The sequence below is a fragment of the Oreochromis niloticus genome, linkage group LG4, assembly GCF_001858045.2.
Source record: "Oreochromis niloticus isolate F11D_XX linkage group LG4, O_niloticus_UMD_NMBU, whole genome shotgun sequence".
Lineage (NCBI taxonomy): Eukaryota > Metazoa > Chordata > Actinopteri > Cichliformes > Cichlidae > Oreochromis > Oreochromis niloticus.
In genome coordinates, this window is record NC_031969.2 from 20,434,697 (window position 1) to 20,462,051 (window position 27,355).

At 39.5% G+C, this 27,355-nt stretch overlaps 3 protein-coding genes across 5 annotated transcripts in view; all 3 read left to right on the forward strand.

The window, feature by feature from the left end:
• abca3b (ATP-binding cassette, sub-family A (ABC1), member 3b) overlaps window positions 1–7,581 on the forward strand; it is a 31,328-nt gene extending 23,747 nt beyond the window's left edge. The window contains exons 23-31 of the mRNA XM_003450066.5: window positions 1,210–1,368; window positions 1,491–1,663; window positions 3,180–3,308; window positions 3,425–3,619; window positions 3,725–3,912; window positions 4,007–4,177; window positions 4,274–4,470; window positions 5,003–5,076; window positions 5,656–7,581. Coding sequence (XP_003450114.1) covers window positions 1,210–1,368; window positions 1,491–1,663; window positions 3,180–3,308; window positions 3,425–3,619; window positions 3,725–3,912; window positions 4,007–4,177; window positions 4,274–4,470; window positions 5,003–5,076; window positions 5,656–5,787 — 1,418 coding nt within the window. The 3' untranslated portion in view covers window positions 5,788–7,581. The remainder of the gene's footprint in view (window positions 1–1,209; window positions 1,369–1,490; window positions 1,664–3,179; window positions 3,309–3,424; window positions 3,620–3,724; window positions 3,913–4,006; window positions 4,178–4,273; window positions 4,471–5,002; window positions 5,077–5,655) is intronic.
• Window positions 7,582–9,008: 1,427 nt separating this feature from the next.
• LOC100706297 (cytochrome P450 2K1) lies at window positions 9,009–16,105 on the forward strand. 2 transcript variants are annotated; one of them, XR_002061866.2, is made up of 9 exons: window positions 9,009–9,447; window positions 9,551–9,713; window positions 10,413–10,562; window positions 10,716–10,876; window positions 12,116–12,295; window positions 12,387–12,528; window positions 14,438–14,632; window positions 14,727–14,868; window positions 14,943–15,070. XR_002061866.2 is itself a non-coding variant. In XM_019357903.2 (9 exons), exons 1-9 carry the CDS (start codon window positions 9,247–9,249, stop codon window positions 15,128–15,130), a joined length of 1,512 nt encoding a protein of 503 aa, XP_019213448.1. In that variant the 5' UTR covers window positions 9,013–9,246; the 3' UTR covers window positions 15,131–16,105. The 2 variants fall into 2 exon arrangements, 1 of the variants encoding a protein (XP_019213448.1); XM_019357903.2 differs by having other exon boundaries at window positions 9,013–9,447; window positions 14,438–14,622; window positions 14,943–16,105.
• Window positions 16,106–18,259: 2,154 nt separating this feature from the next.
• On the forward strand, window positions 18,260–25,440 carry LOC109201929 (cytochrome P450 2K1). 2 transcript variants are annotated; one of them, XR_002061865.2, is made up of 9 exons: window positions 18,260–18,559; window positions 18,714–18,876; window positions 20,493–20,642; window positions 20,828–20,988; window positions 22,330–22,509; window positions 22,601–22,742; window positions 23,126–23,320; window positions 23,415–23,556; window positions 23,631–23,758. XR_002061865.2 is itself a non-coding variant. In XM_019357901.2 (9 exons), the coding sequence occupies exons 1-9, from the start codon at window positions 18,350–18,352 to the stop codon at window positions 23,816–23,818; spliced, it is 1,521 nt and encodes a 506-aa protein (XP_019213446.1). In that variant the 5' UTR covers window positions 18,260–18,349; the 3' UTR covers window positions 23,819–25,440. The 2 variants fall into 2 exon arrangements, 1 of the variants encoding a protein (XP_019213446.1); XM_019357901.2 differs by having other exon boundaries at window positions 23,126–23,310; window positions 23,631–25,440.
• Window positions 25,441–27,355: the final 1,915 nt, after the last annotated feature.

Below are 27,355 nucleotides of genomic sequence, written 5' to 3' on the forward strand. Positions count from 1 at the left end.
ACTTATCAGGAAGAGATACTGGGTGATCACAAACTCATGTGGGGTTTAATTATGCTACTTAAGCACTTGTAAATCAACATACACTACAAGACAGTAGCCTTGTAACGTAATATCAGCAGATCCATACTGCAGTGCTCTGTTGGTGCTGGGGCTCTGACACTGAACGTGAACAGCTTTAATCACTGCATATTACACTCACTGCTCACTTGATTAGGTGCACTTGTTTACAAATGAGCAAATTTTAAATTAGCCAATCGCACGGCAGCAACTCGGTGCATTTAGACATTTAGACACATATTCAAGACGACCCGCTGAAGTTAAAACCAAGCATCAGAATGGGGACAAAAGGTGATTTAATTGACTGAATGTGGCATTGATGTTGGTGACAGACAGACTGCTACATCAGCAGAAGACCACATCTGGTGCCACAGTTATGAAGAGGAAAGTCAGGGTATAGTTCACTCGGGCTCACCAAAATTAGACAATAGCAGATTAGAAAAACATTGCCTGGCCCGATGAGTCCCATTTTCTGCTATAACCTTTAGTTTGTAGGGTTTAAAATTCAGAGTAAACATGAAAGGATGGATCCGCCCAGCCTTGTATGAACGGTTCAGGCTGCTGGTGATGTAATGAAGTGGAGGATATTTTATTGCTCCACTTAGCATCAGCTGAGCATCGTTTAAACACCACAGCCTGCCTGAGGATTGTTGCTGATCATGTCCATCAATTTATGACCATAATGTACCCACTAATGTTGGCTGCTAGCAAGGTGTACCTATTAAAGTGACCAGAGCTTTTAAGGCTCTATTTTTTTTCCATTAACAAACTATATATTTTTTTATAAACTCAGACCAACAGTATGTAATGTGCCTACTTCATGTATTTTAAAAAAATCACTTAGTCCTTCTGTTTGGCATTAGGGCTCATCTCCCAGCAGCAGTGCTTCTGGCTTGGCTCTGTCCTTCACTGAATACAATAGACAGTATACGTATGTGTGTGGGAAGTCAGTGAAGAATCATGTTTTATTACCTCCTACTGGTAAACTGGATTAACTTTGTAGAAAGGAGTGGGTTTGTGAAACGTACTTGTGATGAGAACCCTGGATCTCTACACGCTTGTTTAGGTCCTCGTGGCGAAAAAAGATGAAGAATGCTTAAAAAATAAATCCATCCCGTTAAATATATTTTTATTATAATATTTCCTGTCTAGAGTTGGATTTGCAGCACATGTCACACTTGCTGGATAAGGTGTTCCTGATCTTCCCAAACTACTGCCTGGGAATGTCCTTCAGCCAGTTCTACCAGAACTATGAATATATTTCGTTTTGCACCTCCAGTTTTATGACTGAAATAATCTGCAAGCAATATAGTAAGTACTGCCTAAAAGATTAATCGTTTGATTTTTATTCTTAAAAGTTATTTTATTTGTGCCGCGAGTGCAGAAGTTTACCTGTGAAGTGCAGAGGTAACCTGGTGATTCTCTGTTTGTAGACATCACATACCAGCAAAACTACTTCTCAATGTCAGAGCCCGGGGTGGGACGATTTCTCGTGGCCTTCTCCGTGCAGGGTGTGGTCTTCATCATTCTGCTGTTTGTCATCGAGCTGCAGTGCATCCACACTCTCTGGAGACTTCTCACCTCACTGTTCAGGAGGAGCAAAAAGGTAGGTGAATTGAGAGGATGCTTAAAAAGAGTAAAATATTTCTTCATGGTTAATTTGCAAACATTTGGAAACATTTCTGCTACTAGTGTGGTCTATATTATGTTGCAATTGAAATGCAGTCAGTTTGAATTGTTATTTTTTGTGATTTTTATTTTTTCCAAGGGAACAGTTTTGAGTCTTGGAGGAATTAAATATTGATTAGTATATTAATCTGCTTCACCAGAATAGATACCCTTGAGGCGCTTGGTAGTTCTAAAATGGATTACCACCTCTGCATTCATCCTCACAAGGACATAGTATTTGGAGCTGTAAAACCCATGCAAAGCTGAACAGTTGGACTTTAGGGATTATTTGACATTGAAAACTTGCATATGAAATTATCATTTGTGCTGCTAATTTAAGAAAACACGTCAGAGCTAAAACTAGAAGTTACAGTGATTAGGTGATTGAAAGAAAAAGGATTTATTTCATTTGTGAAACAGTCACAATCTCGGTCATTTTCTCTTTTCTCGTGTTGAAGATTAACTGATTTTTCTTTGCAATGGAAGGCTGTAAACTCTGGTGTCAGGCAGCTGGTCAGACACAAAAGGCTTTTGAACGATGTCATGTTTGAGTTTTCAAATATAATCTGCAGGTTAATTAGTAATTAACATAAATACAAAGGGTTTTTTAAGTATACGGGTCAGGGTTATGACTAATGATCGCAGAAAACATTCTGTTTTTAATATTTTATGCTTACGTTTGAATTTATGTAGTGGTGCGCATGCGGAATTTCTCAAGGGTGCACTGTGACAGTATGCATGGCTATTATGATGGTCCATGGAGATAATATTATTAGTATTGGGTGCAGCTGAGGCTCAGAAGAGAGAGCGTGACCTTTACTAATTAGAAGTTTGGTAGTTTGATACATGGCTCCTCCAACCTGCCAGTAAAAGTATCCTTGTGCCAGATATTGAAAGGGCTTAGGCATAGACAAAGCCACGTGAATGAAGCTTGTTGTAAGAAAGCACTGACTGTGCTCAAATTGCCATATTTACGCTGCTACAATGATAAATGGGTATGTTAATTATGGCCACTATGGGTTTTTGCTCATACTGGCCATCTATAGCTTCAGACTGCTTTAAATGCTCAGTTTCAGATTGTTTTTAGGTCACCCAGCTGAAGGTCAGATTAAACCATGGCAAAGTGTCCATTGTCCATCTCTCTTATAATGCCAGTATTTTATTAATGGGCATGTTATTCTGGAGGTCCAGCTCTAAAATGATTGTGGTGTTTCCCACAGACCCACTCATGTCAGTGATGCACACTGCAAAGACAGCTGCATAATGTTTCCTAAAATAGCTACTTACCAAATCCTAAGACTCTAAATGCTCTTTTTAAGGGAATTAGTTGCAGGTGAAACATGTTTCTGCAGTGTAACTGAACTAAAATGGACTACAGTAATGTAATTATCTGTACAGTACGATCCCTTTTAATATCAGGTGGATATCATATCATTTTTTGGTGTATTTTTTAGGTACCTATGATAACAGCACTGCTCCCAGAGGACAGAGATGTGGCCGATGAGCGAAAGCGGGTTCTGGAGTGCCAGCCAATAGTAGAGTCTATGGTTGGTAGCCCCCTCATTCTGCAGGAGCTCAGCAAAGTAAGTGGCTTAGCTGTATTTTGCTTATTTGCAAAGGTCTTGACTTATTTTTTAAATATTTGGACTGAGTGTTCCAATTTTGAAATACATGTAAAACTGTTATCTCCTCTTTACAGGTGTACAGCAGCGGGGAGAGTCTCCTGGCTGTGGACAGGCTGTCTCTCGCTGTAGGAAAAGGGGAGTGTTTCGGCCTGCTGGGCTTCAATGGAGCAGGAAAGACCACGACTTTCAAGATGCTGACAGGCGATGAGAGCGTTACGTCTGGAGATGCCTTCATTGATGGATACAGCATCCGGAGAGACATTAAGAAGGTAAGAGGGAGGGAGATGGGAGAATCCACAAAGTCTAGAGTGGCGAACTACGCTGCTTTCAACACACACAAATATTTAGAAACAAGATTTATCTCTGTATTACAGGTGCAGCAGCGCATAGGCTACTGTCCTCAGTTCGATGCAGTATTGGACCACATGACAGGAAGAGAAACTCTGAGTATGTACGCCCGGCTCAGAGGAATCCCGGAGAAGTACGTGTCTGGCTGCGTGGAGAATGTCCTGCGCTCGCTGCTGTTGGAGCCTCATGCTGATAAACTGGTCCGCAGCTACAGGTAGGTAGCTCTTTGGTGGAGCGAGGATACACATGTTATCCTGAAGAATGCTTGAAAAGTGTTTCCAATAATGTGGCATTATGCACATATACAGCGGCGGTAATAAGCGGAAGCTGAGCGCAGGAATGGCTCTGATTGGTGGGCCTCCTGTCATCTTCCTCGATGAACCTTCGACTGGGATGGATCCCGTTGCCAGGAGGTTGCTGTGGGACGCTGTTACACGCACACGGGAGTCTGGCAAGGCTATAATCATCACTTCTCATAGGTATGCATTAAAGAATATGGTAGATATCAGCTGATTTGCTTCATCTCGTTATACTTACACCTACTTAACTTTCCCACTGATATGTTCGTTCATCAGCATGGAGGAGTGTGAGGCTCTGTGCACCAGGCTGGCAGTGATGGTCAACGGTCAGTTCAAGTGCCTCGGGAGTCCCCAACATCTAAAGAGCAAGTTTGGCAGTGGCTACACGCTGCTGGCTAAAGTCCATGTAGAAGCTGAACTGGAGGACAGCGACTTGCTGCTATTTAAAGACTTCATTGAAAGCACCTTCCCAGGTCAGAGCCTCGTGATGGAAGAGTTGTTTCAATATTTCTAATTCTAACTATAAATACTTCTCATAAAAAATGTGAGTTAGTAGAAGTAAGTTCTCAGGGATTGAAAATACCAAGGTCATAAATAATTATATATATCTTAAGCTTCAAGCATGGCATTGCATGTTGAGGAAATTCTACCTGTTGTAGCTGTTTGCTGCCACTTGGTGGTGTTATGAATATATCCAATAATAAAAATGTATGCTACTCTTTCGCAAAAGACAGAAGCCATAATATCCAAAGACCTTACTGTTAATAAACTATACAATGAAGTTCCTTTTCTTTGTGGTGAAGCCTTTTAAATCCTTTTAATGAGTCTGTATTTGACCAATGCGGTCAAACCTAAATATTGCAAAAGGGTAAACGACACACAAGCAGCACATTTACAGTTTACTGAAACACTCAAGTGGGACGATAAGCTCATCGAATTAAGCTATTATTTTCAAAGTAAAAGAATAACAAAGCAAATCTAACTGTCAGTTTTCTTCCACAACAGGAAGTCAGCTCAAGGATGAACACCAGGGAATGGTGCATTACCATTTGACTGACAAAACACTAACCTGGGCACAGGTACAGTTACTTTTTTGTTCTTTTACCCAGCATCTGTTTGTCTATACTTTAATTGATCGTATTATGTTCTATTTTCTTACGTTTACCCCTGACCTATCCCTGGATACGTGGAAAAAAAGATGAATGCACAGATGATGGAATTTCTATTTATTTTTGTCCTTTTTTTAAATTATTGTTTTTAGTCATCGGTGAAGAACTTTGAAGTAGATCGCTCACAAATAAAAAAATAAGTCCCTGCACTTGTGCTGTGTTATATCTCCCTCTATTGGACAAAATAGTAACTACATTGTTTAGTCCTCTTGTAACTTGATTAACTTTTCTACTTGACATCTTCCTCGTCTTAATTGCCGTGTTTTAATTTTAAAGTCTGTATTCATATCATAACTTTAACATACAAACTTTCTGTGATACATGGTGCACAAAATGCCTTGAAAAATACTGAAAAACACGCACATCCGGTATTTGGATGTGCGTGAAAAAGTAATTTCTTTTTTTCTGTCTGGTTAACTGTGTGCAAATTAAAGGTATTAAATGTGATCTTCACTTTTTCATATCCTCTCTTTCCCAACTCCCATCCAGGTGTTTGGCACTTTGGAGGCAGCCAAAGAGAAATACCACATTGAAGACTACTGCGTGAGTCAGATATCACTGGAGCAGGTGTTTCTTAGCTTTGCCCAGTTTCAGCACTGCACACAGAGCGAGAGGAACTAGGTGGAGTGAAGAATCTGTCCATCCCATTGCCCATTTCCTACACTACGTGCACACGGCCCTTACGCAGGGACTAGCCTCGGTTACACCGCCAGGCGCGAACACATGCTGGAGGAGAACGCAGTTCGTCTCCAGCTCCGTTTTTAACCTTGAACACGAACACACACTCTGCGGGTCAGTGGCAAACACCAACTTCAGCATTTCTTTTATTGTATCACCTGGATGTGTCTTTCTTTGGTCACTTATGCCATTTGCTGTTGTTTCAAAGTAGAAGAACTGATTCTGATTATGACACGATTACACTGACTCTTTTTAGTGAGGTCAAACAAAGAAAATTGCATCACTCAGTAGATACTACCACTACTATGAAATGTGTGTGACAGGGATTATTTGTGTGTGTGTTTTAATTGAGTGTACAGACTGTCATTTTGTTATTTATGATTTTTATTACTTCTTATGTGTGTTCAAAAATGTGTGCTTTATTTCGGTGACTGTCAATCATTACAATAGAACGGACCACTCCAGTTGATTTGATTGTGTAACTGTCACACACCCTTGAGCCTTATCTAAAAAGTGAGGGTTCCTGTTTCTTTGTCACCCTTATGAAGGAGGACTGTTTTTTTTTTTTCCTTAAGAGCCTCTTAATGTTGTTGCCAGATGTACATAATGCGATGTGTTCATGGTACTAAAACCATTTACTCATTTAAAGACTGTTTTGGAATCATTAATAGATGCATGCCTAAAATAGGACTTGCAAAATGCACGAAACCGGGAGAGCAGAGAGCTGCTAGTGAACAATAGAAGGCCGTCCAGACTGAGGATTAATCCACAGGGTACATTTAGTCTCTTCTTAGAGCATTTAGTACATCTCAATTTTCAGCTCCTGTGAGGTAACTATTCAGTTTTAGCTGCCCAACAAAAGTACAGGAACAGTGTGTTACTATGTGGATATCAGCTGTCACCGCTTACGTGGAAGCTGTTTATAAAAAGAAAACCCCCACAAAGTGACGCTGGAGATTTTACTCGTGCCATTGTTCTGGTGAAACTCAAAGTCTTTCGATTCAAATTGGCCTAGAACATCGAGACTGCAATGACCTTTAAGGTGTTTTGATGCCTTTATTGTTTTTTTCATCAGCTGTGCATTTCACATGCTACACCTGTGCATGTGTAAAGACAGCGACAGATAGAATGGGAGCACGCTTCCTGGATTCATCCCAGAGTCTGCAAAAGAGACTGAAGACTTTTAATGTCTCCAAAAACGAATTCCTACTCAGTCTCCATGTTTTATAATCTGGTATAATCGCACTGAGTCCTTTATTTGACATTCCTGTCCTCAAAGAAACACTTCAGAGAAGTGAAATGAATGTATACCGTCTTACACACAAAAAGCTCTCTGACAGTTGTATTAACAGCTTGATATTATTCGCAGTGCTTTCTTTATGCTAAACGAGAGACTGACATTCCTAAAAAAAACCCACTGATGTGTTGCTTAGAGGTTTTCAAAGATTTTTACATTATAATTTCTGTGTATTTGCACAAATCATCTTTCATTATGTGTGTGACTTGAAATAACAGCATTGTTAGACAAGTAGAAAAATGATAAACATTTAAAAGGTTTGCGCTGCTGATATTGAAGAATGTTTAATGCTGAAATGTGGTGTATCAAATTTAAAAAGGGAATTTACATCATTGTAATTGTGTACTGTACTGTACCATGCCATGGGACTGACTTTGTCAACTCTAAATGTATCGCTACTCTTTTTAAATTAAATAATGCTCTATGCAAAAGGATGCAAAGCCCAGTGTGGGATCCTGTTTTTATATTTCGTTTGCTCAGCATTTGTCCTGAATGTTTTTGCATACAGAGATGCCACCAGAGGTAAGTGGTGAAGGGTTTTGAGTTTATTTTATGTTGTTGACCTCTTCCTGGACTAACCACACTGTGACAGACAAGGATGGGAAACCACATCATCCCCAGAAAGCTAACTCTCCCTTTAGGCCCCACAAAACCCCCAAAACAAAATGCACACAAAACAAATGTATGTTAGAAATGAGTTTATGTGAACCTAAACCTGGACATCATCACATACCTGCACAGAGAAGCAGGAGAATTGACAGCAGTGTGTAGCACAGGTAGACGAGAGTGAGTGGAAAGCACCAGATGTTCGAGTGTTTTACGATGCCCAACACCACTGGAGAGCAGGGACAAGACCGGTAGGAATGTAATCGAGTATTCATGAAGTACTTTACTGAAGTAAAGATTTCATGTGTGTGAATGGGTGGATGACTGGATGTGTAAAGCGCTTTGGGGTCCTTAGGGGCTAGTAAAGCGCTATACAAATACAGGCCATTTACCATTCATGTACTTTCTTTATGTGTGTGTTGTGTTTTGTTTTTTTTTTTTTTTTACAATCTTATGCTACTTCCAGCTTTTACGCCACTATGTTTTGCTCTTTTTTCCAATTATTTTGAAGTTTTCATTTTTTAAAATTCTTTTTAGATTAATTGCATTGTTATAACTCAAACTACCCAACAATATATAAGTAATTAAAATGATTAAAGAGCACAGGGCTATACATGAGCCTGAAAATGATGCCTATTGTTTTCTGTGATGATTTTATTTCCGATTAAGTATTCTGATTCTTGCTCCCCCTGTTCCATCCCATTTCAGAAATCCTGGAAATACTCCTTCCCTGCTGCATTTATAATTTCATGTTTGCACATCCTGATGTCCAGCAGCCTGTTTAGAGAGTCACATGACATTGCTCATAGGGAAATGACTATATAAGCATCAGAATTTGAATAATGGAGACCACTGTAAGGCCCTTCTTTAGTTTCCGAGTGACCTCCACCAGGTTAATCTTCTGGAGCCTTTAGTGACCATATTTGCATGAGCCTCATTAACAAGCTGCCACCCATGAACTGTTTGGATGCAGTGTATCTGCTACTTACTTATTGTTAAGTGACAAACTAATTAAATATTAGAATTCCACTCCCCAAACTTAGTAGATCAGAATCAGAATCAGCATACGTTATTAATCCCTAAGGAATGATGAGCTGTATCACACAGCAAGTCATATATTTTTTTATCACATAACTGTGTTAAAATGTTCCAAAAGCCACCATGAGCACAAACAAGGTGGAGCCCCAGTGGACAGAGGTGACACCTAACAGACCTCAATCTTCTACATGTCTCTGTGTGATAAATAGCAACCTGGTAACTGAAACATTGCTGACCCTAAAAAAACATAGCTGTGGGTTTTTGAAGTGTGAGGACGCTCTCACTTGCTCTGGCAAAACAAGTTCCTGTAATTAAATCGCTGGTGGGGTTACCTAATGCTCCTGTGCAGTACCACAGGGGCGGGAAGATGATTGCTAAACCTGTCCTGGGAGTCCCTACAAGGAAGCTCTGGCAGTTTTCACATAAGTAACACAGAGAAAAACCACTGTCACCAGACAGAGATGGCACTTTTTGGAGATTTTAACTTTTTCTGTTCCACCACCGTGCTGGCTGCTGCTGTTCTCTTGCTTGTTCTTTATCTCGTATCTGTCAGTTACATTTCTAAGGAAAGGGGGAAGGAACCCCCAGGGCCGAGACCTCTGCCTCTGCTTGGCAACCTGTTGCAAATTGACCTCAAGAGACCCTACAAAACTCTGTATGAGGTAAATTAGCCCATCTTCTTGTTCAAAAGAAGCAGCTTTATGAAAGATTACACTGCATTTAAAGCTATTTCAGTTGTGTTTTGCTTAATTTTTATTCTTCCAGCTTTCAAAGACATATGGGTCAGTATTTACAGTTTATTTAGGAACCAACAAAGTTGTGGTCTTGGCTGGGTACGAAGCAGTCAGAGAGGCACTGGTTAACTATGCAGAGGAGTTTGGAGAGCGCAACATCTCCCCGATATTTAAGGATCTGAATCGAGGTCATGGTATGAAATTCTTTAATAATACCATTTATTCTGTTTCATTTTACTATCCAAAATAGTCCGGTCAACATAGATACCTGGCTTCTCAGAAATGACTAACAGCACTTATAGCTGTTATGACTCGCATGACTTCATGAAATACAGGTTTCCTCTCCATCCAGAGTTTTAAAAAAATAGTTGATATAAGTTTAGTGCTACATATTCCTTTAATGTTGAATGTCTTCCATGAGTATGTGACCCTGTTTGTGTAGTAAACTATGCAATATAGCACCTTTATTTTGAAATTGCTTCAATATTCCAGGTAAGGAAATCCCAAAACGTTGATCCTGTTCATCTCGACATAGCGTTTTCTGTGGGATAAACGTTTTGTCACTCATCCAAGTGACTTCTACAGTCTCAGCTGACTGTAAGTTTCCCCAGCTTTATAAATAATGTTCATTGACCAATGATCATGAAACTGACATTGTTAGTCAGTGGTGCTAATTTCAGTCATTGTGCAAACGCACTGTACTGTAGTAAAAATACTACATCCAGATGAACAGAATCAACTTTTTGGGGGGTACAAAATGTGATATATTCAAAAAACAAAAACTACTTCAAAAGTTAAAAAATTTAAAAATACTCATTGTTTTCAGCCCTTTCTTACATCTCATGAAAATCAGTTAATTGAGTTTTTTAAATAAAGGATTTTATGTTTTGTAGGAATTTTGTTTGCAAACGGAGAATCGTGGAAAGAGCTGAGACGTTTTGCCCTCACCACCCTGAAAAACTTTGGGATGGGCAAAAGACTTTCTCAGGATAAAATCCTGGAGGAGTGTGGCTCCCTGATTCAAGTGATTGAAGAGCATAAAGGTATGGCGATAGTATGTGTACATGAACCATGAACTTCAACTTAAATGACTTTTTAAAATTAGCACACCTCTAAATGTTATATTGTGCATTTCTGTTAGCCCATGTATGGATTTATTTATTTTAGATTTTTTTTCTTGTGTATCAATTTTACAGGAAATGCTTTTGATACAGCTCTTCCAATAAATTATGCAACAGCCAACATTATCTCCTCTATTGTGTACGGTACCAGATTTGACTACGGTGACCCTGTATTCAAAAGGATGGTGAAACGAGCCAATCAAACCATATGTGTCACAGGTTCTGCATCAGTCCAGGTTGGCTTGTTGACTTGACTCTGTTTTTAAAATAAATTACAGAAAAGCTTTAAACCCACTAATATTACCAGTGTGCACAGGATCGAGGTCTAAATTGATACTGTTGCAGCTTTAACAGAATCAGCATCCGTTTTCATGCTGATTCAGATTTGATGAGTTGGTAAAGTTAGCCACGATCACATACATTCATATATGGAAGTAGAAAATTCTGTGAGACTAAAATCTTATAAATTAAATTAAATTAGCAACAACAAACAGACCTCATGACCTGATGTTTAATACATGTATAATGCTTCGTATCTTAGGCTCCCATTCTACTTTTGAATACCCTAGGACCCACAAGTAAACCAGCAGTGCTATGTGGTCCTATGAGGTCTATAAGATTAGACTTGGCCTGATTGTTCAAGACTTTGTAAGTGAAAGGATTTTAAATTCAACTTTGGATTTAACAGGAAACCAATGAAGACAAGTGAATATGGGAGAAATATGCTTGCAGTCAATACTCTCGCTGTAGCATTTTGGATCAACTGAAGGCTTTTCGGGGAGTTAGGACGGCCTGATAACTGATCCAGTTCATGTCATGTCTTTCTTATCTGACTTTGCTGATTGTTGTCTGACCTGCACCTCGTGACCTGCCTGCCTGAACAGAGATCCCAGGGGCTAAAGTCCCCATCGATATGGCTCTCTGGAAGGCATACACAACTCCCTACAATAACAAGGGTCTAAACATTCAGTGAAGAAAAACAGGACGGAGCCAAAGCTGTAGTGCTGCCGTTAGCAAATCTGGCTCTATCTGGTGCATTGGAAATCTGACTGTTTGCTTTTTCACAAGCTTTTTTATTTCGTGAATTTTAAATTTGTTATTAATGCTCATTGATGCAAAGGCAGTAATTCTTAATCATGAGATACAATAAAATGTATATATGACACAATATGCACTGATAGTCATTAAGAAAATAGATGGTAAAGCTACTTGAAAATATCACATATATCTTTAGATGCACAGCAACAGTAACTTTGTTATTTTTGATTTAAATGATTTTTGTGAGGGGAATTTTAAAATAAGTTAAGTCATCACTGCTTTCATAAAAATGAAAAGATTTAGTGAAACAATGTGTAATAATACTGTATGGACTTTAATCTTTTTTAATATTTAAACTGTAACATGTGTCATATGACAAAGTATTTTAAGTTTATTTACTTTGAATAAGCTTTGTTTAACTTTTTTTTTTTCCACAGCTTTTTAACATGTTTCCCCGGCTGTTCGGTTGGGTAAAAAACCGCCAGGTGGTGTTAAAAAATGTTGAGATGAATGTCAGAGATATAAAGAATTTAACTAAGCATCTGAAAGACACTCTGGAGCCTGGACTGTGTCGAGGGCTTGTGGACTGTTTTCTGATTCGGAAACAGAAAGAAGAAGTAAGACAATATGTGTTTTTTTAAATTATGGTATCATTATTTACAATTTAGGTTTGATAGCAATAAGCAATGTGAGTGTTACTTCTCTTAGGACTCCTGTGTTTTGGATACTCACTACAATGAGGAGAACTTGACATTCACAGTGAGCAACCTGTTTGCTGCTGGCACTGACACCACAGCAGCCACACTGAGATGGGGTTTGCTGTTAATGGCTAAATACCCACACATACAGGGTAAGGAACTGGACAAGACATGCAAGTCTCACCTCAAAAGAATGTGCATGATAAGAAATACAACACTGTTCATTTGGGTTTCACCCAGGACTGTATAGGCGTTGGTTGAATAACAATGGTGTTCACCTTGGGGTGTCAGTCAGAACACACAGGACGCACAAAGAAGGTTATTCCTTATTTACTGTTATTCTTTAACACAACAGCACAGTGATGCAACCACAGGGTTACAGGGGTGGTGTACAACTCGTAGGTGGGGTCTGTGTGTATGGACTCAATACTAAAGTAATAATGGTATTTCTGGTATAGCACAACTTTATCCTTTCAGTAGCTACCAAAAGTTAAGGGACCTAGCTTAGGATATTCATATAGAGATCCTCCAGCTTCAAACTGTATTACCCTTCCAGGACCTGAAGCTCAGTAAAGCACCCCGCCGCCAGCCAAACCCATCTGTTCTCTTACTGGATTGTTAAATTTATGATTGACATGACATTGACCAATCAGGTGAAAGGCAGAAAAATTGGGTCAAAATTCGTACTCCTAAGTTGAAAGTCACACACAGCCAGGGAACTTGAGTGTAGAGTTTAATACCAGTTTTTTGCTTTGTATCTGTAACCTCTACGGTGGGCCTGAGAGGCCAAATGGACTGCAACTTAAGAAAACACCAGCAATAAGAAAAACGCTGCGAAAGCACACAAAAAATAACGGAAATAGGAAAAACGACAACGGAAATAGGAAAAAACAGATTTCCAAAAGCACAAGGGAAGTGTTTCTGGGGAGACAATAACCCGACGGACCAGTTGCAGGAACCAAAATATCTTAAGAATTGCGCTGGGAGATACTTAAAAGAAGTGAAGGATCTATCGGTTTTGTGAGGAAAGAAAAGATGAGAGGTAAGTGTGTTAGCCGAACTATTAGCCTAAAAATCCGTCATCAGTATTATATGAATCATGATAAAACACACTTACCATTTTTTCGGTTCCTGCAATTGGTCCGTTGGGTTGTCTCCCCAGAAACACTTCCTTGTGTTTTTTCCTATTTCTGTTTTCTTTTTTCCTATTTCCACTGTTGTTTTTCCTCTTTATGTTTTCTTTTTTCCTATTTCCGTTGTCGTTTTTCCTATTTCCGTTGTGTTTTGTGTGCTATTGCAGCGTTTTTCTTATTGCTGGTGTTTTCTTAAGTTGCAGTCCGTTTGGCCTCTCAGGGCTACCGTAGTAACCAGACCTTAACAAAAAGATTTGTAACTGTGTAAATATTTTTTTACAAACACAAATCTTTTTTACACACACACAAACTTACACACTTACAAAACTCAGTTCACAACTACACATTTGATTTACGACTACAAAATATTTATGCCCACAATTTGAGCCCATATGTGTGGTCTGTAAGCAAAACATATACAGAATGCTGAATATAATAAGGATTCAATCATGATGTCTACTCACAGTTCTTTAGAGACGCACACAACTCACACTATGCCTAGACGTCCACTGTTAAGTCAGTTTACAAGGTGCCTCTTGCTATGTGTTAGCTTAACCTCTGGACCATGTTCTCAATAGTTCAACTCTGCTCTCTCGCCACAAGGGGGCTCTTGAACACAGTCAACAGCCTTTCCAACACACATAGTGTATATTTATATAAGGTAATAACACATAAATACGTATATAGAGTTCAGTGTCCTGTTGGACTGACTGACATTTCAGCATGTGATATCAGAGAGAAAAGGCAAAAAATCAGGAGTTTTGTCTTTGTCACTAGTCAGTGGTAAATAAATACACAGCATGTCATATGCAAACAATATACACCATAACAATATTCTGTGTATAATTTTAGAATTTTTTTTTACACATTTTAGCAGATCTGTTAAAACTAATGTGGACAAATGCGTTTCTTTCTTTTGTCTCTGCAGAGCAGGTCCACGAGGAGCTGAGCCGGGTAGTAGGGAGCCGTCAAGTTTGTATAGATGACCGGAAAAACCTGCCGTACACTGATGCAGTCATTCACGAGACTCAGAGACTGGCGAATATTGTCCCCATGTCTCTTCCTCATCAAACTAGCCAAGATGTCACCTTCAAGGGATACTTTATCAAAAAAGTCAGCTGCTGTAAATATATTTTAACATCTTGATTCACTTCTGATAACCTGAAACGGTTCTGTAGATATGCATCTACATGAGATATCTCCTTGGTTTCCTACAGGGAACTATTGTGTTTCCCCTTCTCACCTCTGTGCTGTATGATGAGAGTGAATGGGAGAGCCCACGCACTTTTAACCCTTCACATTTTCTGGACAAGAATGGTCAATTTGTCAAGAGAGATGCCTTCATGCCCTTTTCTGCAGGTATGACAACTTTGATAAAATGTACACTTCCACAGACGTGATTGGATTTAAATGAGTGTAAACTGCTCTCACAGGTCGCCGGGTGTGTCTCGGAGAAAGTCTGGCTAAGATGGAGCTCTTCCTCTTCTTCACCTCCCTCATTCAGCGCTTTCGTTTCACTCCTCCACCTGGAATCACAGAGGATGAACTGGATCTCACACCAGCTGTGGGATTCACCACCCCTCCTTCATCTCATATGCTGTGTGCTGTCAGTCGCCAGTGAGAGACACATGGAACTTGACATTATAGCGTTTACTTGTAACAATAGCATAAGCACTGTTTTGATCATTCTAACCCAACAGGAAACAGATGTCAGCATTCTGAACACCAGGCAAAGGCAGATGTCAAGGGAACAGATTTTTCTGACTACTTTTTGGTTTTACTCCCTACAGTTTCAAACAAATAGCTGTACTTTCTACTTATTATGTTTCAAAACAGGCTCATTACTTTGGCTGTAACGCATTTGGGGGGAGTTATTATCTCATCATTGTGGACCTTTGTTTGTTTATTAATCACCAGTGGATAAAAAAAGATGACATGTGTCAAAGTCAGGGATTAAAAGTGATTTTTGTAAGTGTCAGTAAATTTCTAATGCAACTTTCCTCTCAGCTCAACAAACATCACAAACACACAAAGTGTTTGTGTGCAGTTTGTCTCAAAGTGTGTTGCTAGCTAAAGGTCCAGCTGCTGTATTTCACACTGAGAGAACAGAAAGAGCCAACTTCACTCAGAGATGGAGAAAGATAAGAAAGACAGGACAGGAGAGGAAGAAGTGAGGTTAGATTCAAAGGTAAGGACTGCTCAGCGGTATCTGATAAACTGGAAATTTAAAGCTTACATGGAAGTCATGATGTTTTTAAATCAGATGTACATGTGACATCATGCTTTTTCATGTTGTGAAACATGCTGTGAAACAAACTGAGGTAGACTAACTTTATTATCTAAAGGTTGCATGAAAACCTTGTTGCGGGTTAGTCCAGGATAAACAGGTTAGTTTGTCCTGTGAAAAGTAAAGAACACACTGCTGTTTAAGAACATTGTGTGACTGGTGCACAGTGGCTGTGGTTTCATGGTCACAGTTGGGTTACATCAAGTGTAGCAGAGAGTCATCTGAATTTTAGCTGATGATGCTGAGATCCATTCACCGAATTCCACCTTCATACCAACTTTATACCATCGGAAAAAAAGCCAGGATAAACAGTGTACTGTCAGTGTAGAGGAAACCAGCCAGGACAACTCATGACGCATCTACTGACATCTGGTTGAATTCAGTTGTGCACATCCACAAAGAGCAGCAGGTCAGCTGATCATAGCCTGTACACTAAGATAATCTACTGGAACTCTCACTGTGCCACTGTGCACCAATTATTGTTGTCACGGTCCTGGGTCAGTGACCCAGTGTTTTGTGTTTTGAATTATTAATAGTCTTTGATTTCACTCTTTCAACGATGAGGATGTACACATCCTGGACAGGGAAGAACGCTGGTTTGAGCGCGGAGTCAAGGAGGCCATTTACGTGAAAAGGGAAAGACCATCTCTGAATCGAGGAGGGGGCCTAAGGGTACATCTTTCGCCATCTTACAATGCTGTGATTGCAGCCATTCCCCAACTCTCTGTGAATGGTACTCATGGCCATTGATCAGTGTTCTTTGATCAGTGGGTTTTGGTCAGTGATTGTTGATCAATGGTCATGGGAATTTGCATAATTATGATTAAGGAACTGAAACTGAAACTCACTCTGCACTTTGGCACAAAGCAAAGTGTGTTACCTAGTGATGGTGAGATGAAGCCTCGTGATGAAGTGAAGCTTTCCATCCAACTGGTCGACTCATGGTTCGAAGCATTGTGATGATTCACTTGCTCTACTGCGCCATCAAGTGGACAATTCAAGTGAAACGGGCTCTTTGATGTGTAAACCTCTAAACTGAATAAATTGTTTTCATGGTTATTTATCCCGAATATTGTCTCAGTATGTCTGATACAAAAAAGAAAGTGGAAACTATCAAGACACAGTTTTGGTATGATTGTGTAACTGTTAGCCTCAGACAGTCAGTCAATAGTATAATTCAGATCATAGATCAGTACATTTACATATTTTTATAACTATAAAAAGAAAGCTAAGGCTAAAAACAGAAAAACGATTTTATAAAAATATTCAGCAGTAGATCAAAAATGAAAGAAAACCATTAATCAACAAATGAACATTACCTGATGCTGCTGAATTGAAGCAGAGCAAACTACAGAGGTTTTATTAGAGACACACTTTAGCGTTTAAAAATTTTGCATAATGTTAAAAAGTTTAAATTTGTTTAGTAGCCTATTGAACAGCAGAAATTAGGTTTTCTTTTCGGAAGTAAGTAAAAGGAAAAAAACAGCGGCTGACAGCGCTGTAAACAACGGTAGTCGTATGCATAACAAGCAAGCGAATAATGCAGAAAACAGATTTTTGGACGGGAAACTGTTCTTGAAGCACACTGTGTGTGTGTGTGTGTGTGTGTGAGAGAGAGAGAGAGAGAGAGAGAGAGAGAGAGAAAGCTGTGCATGAAGTGTGATTCTATCCTGGTGGAAGCAAAACAGCAAAAGTCAGAGGGAATTCATGACGATGTTTATATGAAGCGTAATTCTGATCTTCTTTTGCTGCTGGTTCGGTCAATATCGTCGGGTGAGAAATGCGACATCTCACTGATTCTGATCCAACAGCAGGTCCGCGCTTTGTGTTTGCGTCTATGAGCAGAATCTGTGTTCCTGCTCTCATTTACTGTTTTAGCTGTTTGGTGGTTGTTGAAATTTGGCGTTTCGGGCAAAATAAATTTATATTAAAAATCGATTCAGGATTTTAATTAATCAATATCACGTTATCCAAGCTAGAATCGATTTTAATCGATAATCAAAACCCATCCCAATAACTGTGTAATCATGCTTATGTACATCTGGATAATGACACAAACTGTGTTGCGCTTCACTTTTTAATAAACTAAAAGACATATATCAGGTTATAGAATCTGTAGAGTTGTTTATTTATATTATGGTACTTATCATTTGTGACATTTATTACTGTGTGCATACTTTATAGAAGAGGAAAAAAATCTCTTCCTTGCTGGCTCCATCGAAGAAGAAATGCTCAAGTAACTATGTAGCACGTACGTAATCCAATTCCACAACACAGTGTGATGGGGGAAATCAGCTGTGTTTTGCTGCCCATTTATTTCGAATCTGGCGCGAACCGGCGAGACAGGTCCTGAATCAGTCACGTGGTACGCAGGAAGCGGCCCGAGAGGCCTCGAACGTCACTGCATATGTAATCAAAGCGAGGCTCGATACGCGCTTCACAAAAACTCCCCCGAGATTACCTGACACACGATTCGAAGCTTCGACACACAGGACACATCACTAGTGTTACCTGAAAGGACAGCACAGAGGAGAACCATCAACATCAGAGCAAATGGAACATTTTGGGGATTTTATCTTTTTCATTTTGTTCAGTCCCACCACAATGCTGGGAGCCGTTGTTCTCCTGCTTGTACTTTATCTTGTCTCTGTCACTTTCATGTCTAAGGAAAAAAGAAATGAACCCCCAGGACCGAGACCTCTGCCCCTGCTTGGTAACCTGTTGCAATTAGATCTCAAGAGACCCCACAAAACTCTGTGTGAGGTAAGGTAATCTTCTCAAGATCTGAATCAAAAGAAGCTAGTTTAAACATATTGCAATACTTAATCCTTTGTTATGGCCCCAGCAGGGCCTCCAGTGAATTGTTAGGGGAACGTAACATGCTTTTTAATTATTATTTTTTGAATGATTCTTGCAGCTTTCAAAGAAATATGGCTCTGTATTTACTCTTTACTTTGGAACCAACAAAGTCGTGGTCCTGGCTGGATATGAGACCGTCAGAGAGGCACTGGTCAACTATGCAGAGGAGTTTGGAGAGCGCAACATCTCCCCGATACTTTATGATATAAACCGAGGTCATGGTATGTTTCTTTTATATTGTGGTTTATTAAGTTTAATTTCATGTTCACAAATCATCCACCCATTCTGTGTCAGCCCAGGGGAAATTGCAGGTTTTGTTATTTGTGATCACTAGAGATATAAGAAAACATGTGTTGTGGAAGTTTTCCATTAAATAAAGCCTGCAGATGAGCGGTGAGCGGTAGCTAACATTCTTTAACCAAAACACACAGAACAGAAAACCAAGCTTGTGGAGAGCCTGCATGACCGCGGGGCAGGGACAGCAGAGTCTCTCTGAGCCTAGCATGGCTCTCAGTTAAATACCTTCTCCAGGAACAAAAGGCAGTACACAGCTGTTTCACACCTTAAGGTTCACACTCCCTTGCTACCTCCCAGAGTCCTCGAAGAGACAAAAGACTCTTCCTGTGGAGTGGTCTGCTTCCCCCCAACTTCCTTCTATGTATGTATGGGTGTCAGACATGTTAAAATCCAGTGGCACCAAGGCATTATACAATAAAATAATGTGATTAGTACATAAGTAAAAGAAATTCCTTTACAATCATTGAAACAGGCTACACAATTAACAGCATGTTTGCTCATGTTTTGCAACAGCTGACCAATATCAAGAAGTCCTGGTTTCCTTTCAATCAGAAAAATAATATTACTAAATAACTTTTTAAAGGTTTAGTGTTGCATATTCCTTTGTTCTTAGATGTCTGCAATGAGTTAAGTTCTGCTGTTTGTGACAACATTGTGTTGTACTTTGAGTTCTGTTTGATAGCTGGCTTTTCACCAGTGACACAGATCTGGAAATGCCAGATCAAAAGTGATAAAATGACTCTGAAATAAAAAATAAAGACCTATAGAGTTATGGTTGAAAACCTTAAAACTGAATGATTTTCTTTTTGAAGAAATGCTGATTTTATTTTATTTTTTTTGCTCTGATCCTTGCTGTTTTGCTTGATAAAGATCAGATTGAGCAACAGCCTCCTTCACTCTCACTGACCAGAGAGATTGCTCAACAGCAGATTCCTTTATCATAGTGCTACTTTGTTGATTTTACATTTACCACACATTAGCATGGCATATGACCACCTAAAGTCAGTTTCCCTTGCTTATCCAGCTCAGAATTGATGGTTGGTTGAGTTGGTTTGATGCTTTACATTTATTTTGTAATTATCTGCTTTTTTCTTGCTTTGTAAAAGTCGTCACTCTGCTGCCTCCAGACTTATCCATATCTGAAATAATCAGCACATGATTGGGAAACCCTGGACTGACATATCGAGTTGATAACGGCAGCAGTCATCTGACCTCTTCCCCGGATTGTTGATGTGAAAGAGAATTAACACAGGAAAAAAAACAAAAAAAAACCTTTGAAATGATAAGTATGATAAAGTAGGACCTCAGCTGTGGAGCACGAGAAGTACATGCTGAAATACAAAATTACATGAAACACATACTGTCAGTTCTTTATTTGAGTTAAGGCATGAATCCAAAATTGAGAACTCTGCCACAGAGACTACAGACAAATGTCTGTGCTACAAGCCTGATTGTTCATTTGTGCCTCTGCCGAACTGATGAAAGTCAGGCTCTGGCTGCTAGGCTGGAGTAGACATGCCTTCTACCTTATGTTTTGTAGGAATTTTGTTTGCAAACGGAGAATCGTGGAAAGAGCTGAGACGTTTTGCCCTCACCACCCTGAAAAACTTTGGGATGGGCAAAAGACTTTCTCAGGATAAAATCTTGGAGGAGTGTGGCTACCTGATTCAAGTGATTGAAGAGCATAAAGGTATGGCGATAGTATGTGTACATGTAAGCGATGACATTATGTGTTGATGCACTTTTGAACCCTGAACTTCAACTTAAATGTTTTAAAAAATTAGCACACCTCTAAATTTTGTGCATTTCTGTTAGCCCGTGTATAGATTTATTTATTTTAGATTTTTTTTTTTCCCCTTGTGTGTCAATTTACAGGAAATGCTTTTGATACAGCTCTTCCAATAACTTATGCAACAGCCAACATTATCTCCGCTATTGTGTTTGGAAGCAGATTTGACTACGGTGACCCTGTATTCAAGAACATGGTGAAGCGAGCCAATCAAACCATATGTGTCACAGGTTCTGCATCAGTCCAGGTTGGCTTTTTGACTTGACGCTGTTTTTAAAATAAATTACAGAAAAGATTTAAACCCACTAATATTACCAGTGTGCACAGGATCGAGGTCTAAATTGATACTGTTACAGCTTTAACAGCAATCAGCATCCGTTTTCATGCTGATTCAGATTCGATGAGTTGGTAAAGTTAGCCACGATCACATACGTTCATATATGGAAGTAGGAGGTTCTGTGAGACTATAAAATCTTATAAAAGTAGCTTAAATTAGCTACAACAAACAGACCTCATGACCTGATGTTTACTACACGTATAAGGCTGCCGGGCACCAGCCGCTCCCACCCGACGACGGGCGCCGGAACAGTCAGGACCGCCTCCACTCCTCCACTTTCAGGGAACGCCAGTGGTGGTGGTGGTGGCGGCGGTGGCGGCCAGGACCAGATCCGAGCTGCCAGGTTCTCAATCACCTGCATCCCACGCTCGATCCGATCCTGGAGTTCCTGCCTGCGGCATAACACCGCCGCCTGCTCCCGCTGTGTGGCCACCAGCTCGGCCACCATTTGGGCCAGCTCCTTCCCTTGCCGGCCCGCAACACCGGTCCTGGGTCTGCCGTGTCCTCCCCTCCGGGTTTCAGCAGCACTGTAAATGAACCAAAGCAGAGCCGACGTTATTTTTATGCTTTTTAAACTCTCACAGTTGCTGTTCTACACACTGGCTGCAGCTTTGCAGCTCAACCGAACAAAAACAACAACATGACAGGAGCCATTTCACACTTTAAAGCCGGCAAGGCGTGATTGCGGATGCCGCTCAGGTGCGTCCGCCTCACCTGACGCGGCCCCGCAGACCACACCCCGCCACAACAGGACAGAGCCAAAGCTGTAGCGCTGCCTTTAGCAAATCTGGCTCTATCTGGTGCATTGGAAATCTGACTGTTTGCTTTTTCACAAGCTTTTTTCTTCTTATTTTATAAATTTGTTTGTTGCTCATTGACCCAAAGAGAGTCATTCTTAATCATGAGATCCAATAAAATGTATATAAGACACAATATGCACTCACAGTCATTAAGAGAATAGATGGTAAAGCTACCTGAAAATATCAGATATATTTAGATGCACAGCAACAGTAACTTTGTTAAGTGTGATTTAAATGATTTCTGTGAGAGAAATTCTGAAATAAATTAAGTCATTGCTGCTTTCATAAAAAATAAAAACCAGGATTTAGTGAAAAATTGTGTAATAATACTGTATTGACCTTTTTAAGTATGTAAACTGTGTCATATGACAAAGTAAAATTTATTTAATTTTAATTCTAATAATTCAGTGTACTTACTTGATATAAGCTTTGTTTAACTGTTTTTCCACAGCTTTTTAACATGTTTCCCCGGCTGTTCGGTTGGATAAAAAATCGCCAGGTGGTGTTAAAAAATGTTGAGATGGCTGTCAGAGATATAAAGAATTTAACTAAGCATCTGAAAGACACTCTGGAGCCTGGACTGTGTCGAGGGCTTGTGGACTGTTTTCTGATTCGGAAACAGAAAGAAGAAGTAAGACAATATGTGTTTTTTAAAATTATGGTATCATTATTTACAATTTAGGTTTGATAGCAATAAGCAATGTGAGTGCTACTTCTTTTAGGAGTCCTGTGTTTTGGATACTCACTACAATGAGGAGAACTTGACAGTCATAGTGAACAATCTTTTTGCTGCTGGCACTGAAACCACAGCAGCCACACTGAGATGGGGTTTGCTGTTAATGGCTAAATACCCACACATACAGGGTAAGGAACTGGACAAGACATGCAAGTCTCACCATAAAGGGATGTGCATGATAAGAAATACTACATGGTGCATTATGTATGGTAATAACACATAAATATATAGAGTTCAGTGTCCTGTTGGGCTACAAGACCAAGGACTTCAGTTATGGGCTGACTGACATTTCAGCATGTGATATCAGAGAGAAAAGGCCAAAAAATTAGGAGTTTTGTCTTTGTCACTAGTCAGTGGAAAATAAATACACAACATGTCATATCCAAACATGTACACCATAACAATATTCTGTGTATAATTTTAGAATTTTTTTAAATTTTTTTTTTACACATTTTAGCAGATCTGTTAAAACTAATATGGACAAATGTGTTTCTTTCTTTTGTCTCTGCAGAGCAGGTCCACGAGGAGCTGAGCCGGGTAGTAGGGAGCCGTCAAGTTTGTGTAGATGACCGGAAAAACCTGCCGTACACTGATGCAGTCATTCACGAGACTCAGAGACTGGCGAATATTGCCCCCATGTCTCTTCCTCATCAAACTAGCCAAGATGTCACCTTCAGGGGATACTTTATCAAAAAAGTCAGCTGCTGTAAATATATTTTAACATCTTGATTCACTTCTGATAACCTGAAACGGTTCTGTAGATATGCATCTACATGAGATATCTCCTTGGTTTCCTACAGGGAACTATTGTGTTTCCCCTTCTCACCTCTGTGCTGTATGATGAGAGTGAATGGGAGAGCCCACGCACTTTTAACCCTTCACATTTTCTGGACAAGAATGGTCAATTTGTCAAGAGAGATGCCTTCATGCCCTTTTCTGCAGGTATGACAACTTTGATAAAATGTACACTTCCACAGACGTGATTGGATTTAAATGAGTGTAAACTGCTCTCACAGGTCGCCGGGTGTGTCTCGGAGAAAGTCTGGCTAAGATGGAGCTCTTCCTCTTCTTCACCTCCCTCATTCAGCGCTTTCGTTTCACTCCTCCACCTGGAATCACAGAGGATGAACTGGATCTCACACCAGCTTTGGGATTCACCACCCCTCCTTCATCTCATATGCTGTGTGCTGTCAGTCGCCAGTGAGAGACACATGGAACTTGACATTATAGCGTTTACTTGTAACAATAGCATAAGCACTGTTTTCATCATTCTAACCCAACAGCAAACAGATGTCAGCATTCTGAACAACAGGCAAAGGCAGATGTCAAGGGAACAGATTTTTCTGACTACTTTTTGGTTTTACTCCCTACAGTTTCAAACAAATATCTGTACTTTTACTTATTATGTTTCAAAACAGGCTCATTACTTTGGCTGTAACGCATTTGGGGGGAGTTATTATCTCATCATTGTGGACTTTTGTTTGTTTATTAATCACCAGTGGATAAAAAAAGACAACGTGTCAAAGTCAGGGATTAAAAGTGATTTTTGTAAGTGTCAGTTCATTTCCAGTGCAACTTTCCTCTCAGCTCAACAAACATCACAAACACACAAAGTGTTTGTGTGCAGTTTGTCTCAAAGCGTGTTGCTAGCTAAAGGTCCAGCTGCTGTATTTCACACTGAGAGAACAGAAAGAGCCAACTTCACTTAGAGATGGAGAAAGATAAGAAAGACAGGACAGGAGAGGAAGAAGAGAGGTTAGATTCAAAGGTAAGGACTGCTCAGCGGTATCTGATAAACTGGAAATTTAAAGCTTACATGGAAGTCATGATGTTTTTAAATCAGATGTTGTACATTTGTACATGTGACATTATGGTTTTTCATGTTGTGAAACATGCTGTGAAACAAACTGAGGTAGACTAACTTTATTATCTAAAGGTTGCATGAAAACCTTGTTGCGGGTTAGTCCAGGATAAACAGGTTAGTTTGTTGTCCTGTGAAAAGTAAAGAACACACTGCTGTTTAAGAACATTGTGTGACTGGTGCACAGTGGCTGTGGGTTCATGGTCACAGTTGGGTTACATCAAGTGTAGCAGAGAGTCATCTGAATTTTAGCTGATGATGCTGAGATCCATTCACCGAATTCCACCTTCATACCAACTTTATACCATCTGAAAAAAAGCCAGGATAAACAGTGTACTGTCAGTGTAGAGGAAACCAGCCAGGACAACTCATGAAACATCTGCTGACATCTGGTTGAATCCAGTTTTTTACGTCCACAGAGAGCAGCAGGTCAGCTGATCATAGCCTGTACATTAAGAAAATCTACTGGAGCTCTCAATAGAAATTATTGTGAGTTATGATTCTCTTCCCCACACTAAACCATTACAGCCAATTTTAGGGTTCTCCACCTGCTGAATCCCATGTTAACCCTTGACTGCACACATTTTCCTGTTTAGAGGAACAATGTCAGTAACAGAAAAGATTTTTCTATATTTGGACTAAAAAAATGTTAGACTAAAGTTTCCCATCTACTGATATTATTTTATCATTACGTTAATATAGCACGAGGCTCAGTCAGCTTTGGACAAAAACAGAAACATCCTCCAAAGAGCTATTTTTACTTTCTTATTCTGAGAACATTTCAGAGCCTGTACTTTTATACTTTTACTTGAGTAAAGAAGTTCACTTCAACTTTTACTGGAGTATTTTTAGCAGTAGTATTTCTACTACTATTGAAGTGCAGATATCTGTACTTCAGTAGTAGGCAAGGGAATCCTTTATTTCAGTCACTTCTAACAAGTAAAATTAAAGTATAATGCACAGAATGAGTGGAGTCATTCATATTCATCATCACCGACCAGAACTTTGTTTGAATGATTAACAGATCATATCAGTATTTTTGTTTTTCACTGTTACTTTTTAGAGAGTAATTTGTTAGAAGTTTATTCTTTCAATTGCAGGAGAATTGTGAAAATGTTGTTTTCTGCAGATACATTTGGAAACGTGCATTTTTAATAGCTGATCTAAAATTGCAATAAACTAAAGTCTTTAGTTTTGTAGTTTGGTTTTTGCATGCAGTGAAACACATCATGAATATACAAAAGACACACTTTCACTAAAACAGTGCAGATATTACAAAAGGCAAGTAAAAATACAGCATGTTGGATCAGGTTTTAGACCATATAGCTTTTCCTGCATTGTACTCTTATTTATTTAATCTTTAAAGCTGCTTAGCCAGCTATTTTAGTGCAACAACCAAAGTTGTGGAGGAAACTGAGCTCTATAATGAACACTCACAGTCCAAGAAAACAACGGTCAGATTTAGTGTTGACCAGACTTTTGTTTGAATTTTTTTTGTTTTGTTTTAGTTTTCAGACAATAATTTATTAAAGTCTTTATGTTTTCCATTACCTTTTAATTTCTTTTTTAAAATTTACCTATGTTGTGTCTATGTTTAGTAGTTAATACCCAGGCAACATCCTTAACCACAATAATCTACAGTCTGTTTTAACTTTTAACTTTGGCCATTTTTGGTTTTCGAGGTGGAGGATTCATGCAGAGAATATCTGCTTAATTAAGAAAAAAAATGATTTATCAGCTCTTTGTATGTAGGAGAACATTTACAGTTATTTATCTAAACATCCAGTTTGAAGACTCAGTGAAGAATTAGAGAACAGAGTCAAGGCTTTGGCGCTTCCTTTGGGCTTCGGGCTTACTTGTTGTTCCTACAGTATTTAAAAGTAGGATGGGAGGCAGAGCCTTCAGCTTTCGGGCTCCTTTTCTGTAGAACCAGCATCCAGTTTGAATTCAGGAGGCAGACACCCTCTCTACTTTTAAGATTGGGCTTAAAACTTTCACGATTGATAAAGCATATCGTTTGGACTGGTGTGACCCTGAATCCTCCCTTACTTATGCTGCAATAGGTCGAGGCTTCTTGGGGAGTCCCATGATGCACTGTGTTTTTACACCTCTCTGCATTTAATTATTAGTTATTATTAATCTCTGGTTCAGTTCCACAGTGTGTCTTTGTCCTGTCTTCCTCCCCTCACCCCCAACTTGTAGTGGCAGCCTAGTGCTGCTGGAGTGTTCTTCCTGTTAAAAGCGGGTTTTTCCTTCCCACTGTTGCCAAAGCACTTGCTCATAGGGAGTCATATGATTGTTGTAATATAAAGAAATTGAATTGAATTGAATTGAAGATTCATAACAACATTTATCACAGCCACATCAGGCACACTGTAAGCTGTGCTCTTCCATGTTAAAATCATCATTCATTTTGCATTAAATTACACGCTGCAAACTTGAGAAAACTGTGTTTGTATGACTCATTTAAATACTTCTCTCCCAAAACTCCAACCAGAAGAACTATAACTCGTTCCCATTTGCACCCAAACACACCCACAAAGAAAATAAGTTTCTTTTTCTGTACTAAGGTGAAATGGTGACAGTGAGGTTAAAATAAGTAAGGCGACGTGAAGAAATTGTGATCCCGTGCTTGGGAGCACAAAGAAGAAGGGGAAGCACCAAATCTGGATGACTTTGGAGAAGATTAGTCATTCCTTCTAAAAGTTGCAGGGGATACATATTCTTTCAGACTTTGTGTCTCAGTATGCCTCAAAATGGGCCCCTTTCTGTAAGGCAAGTTTTTTGTTTAGCATGTTTAGCATTTGGCTTGGAACATGAATCTTTGTTGTATTAGGATCTCTTTTTCTTTGTGATAGTTTCCACTGTAGTTTGCGGAGG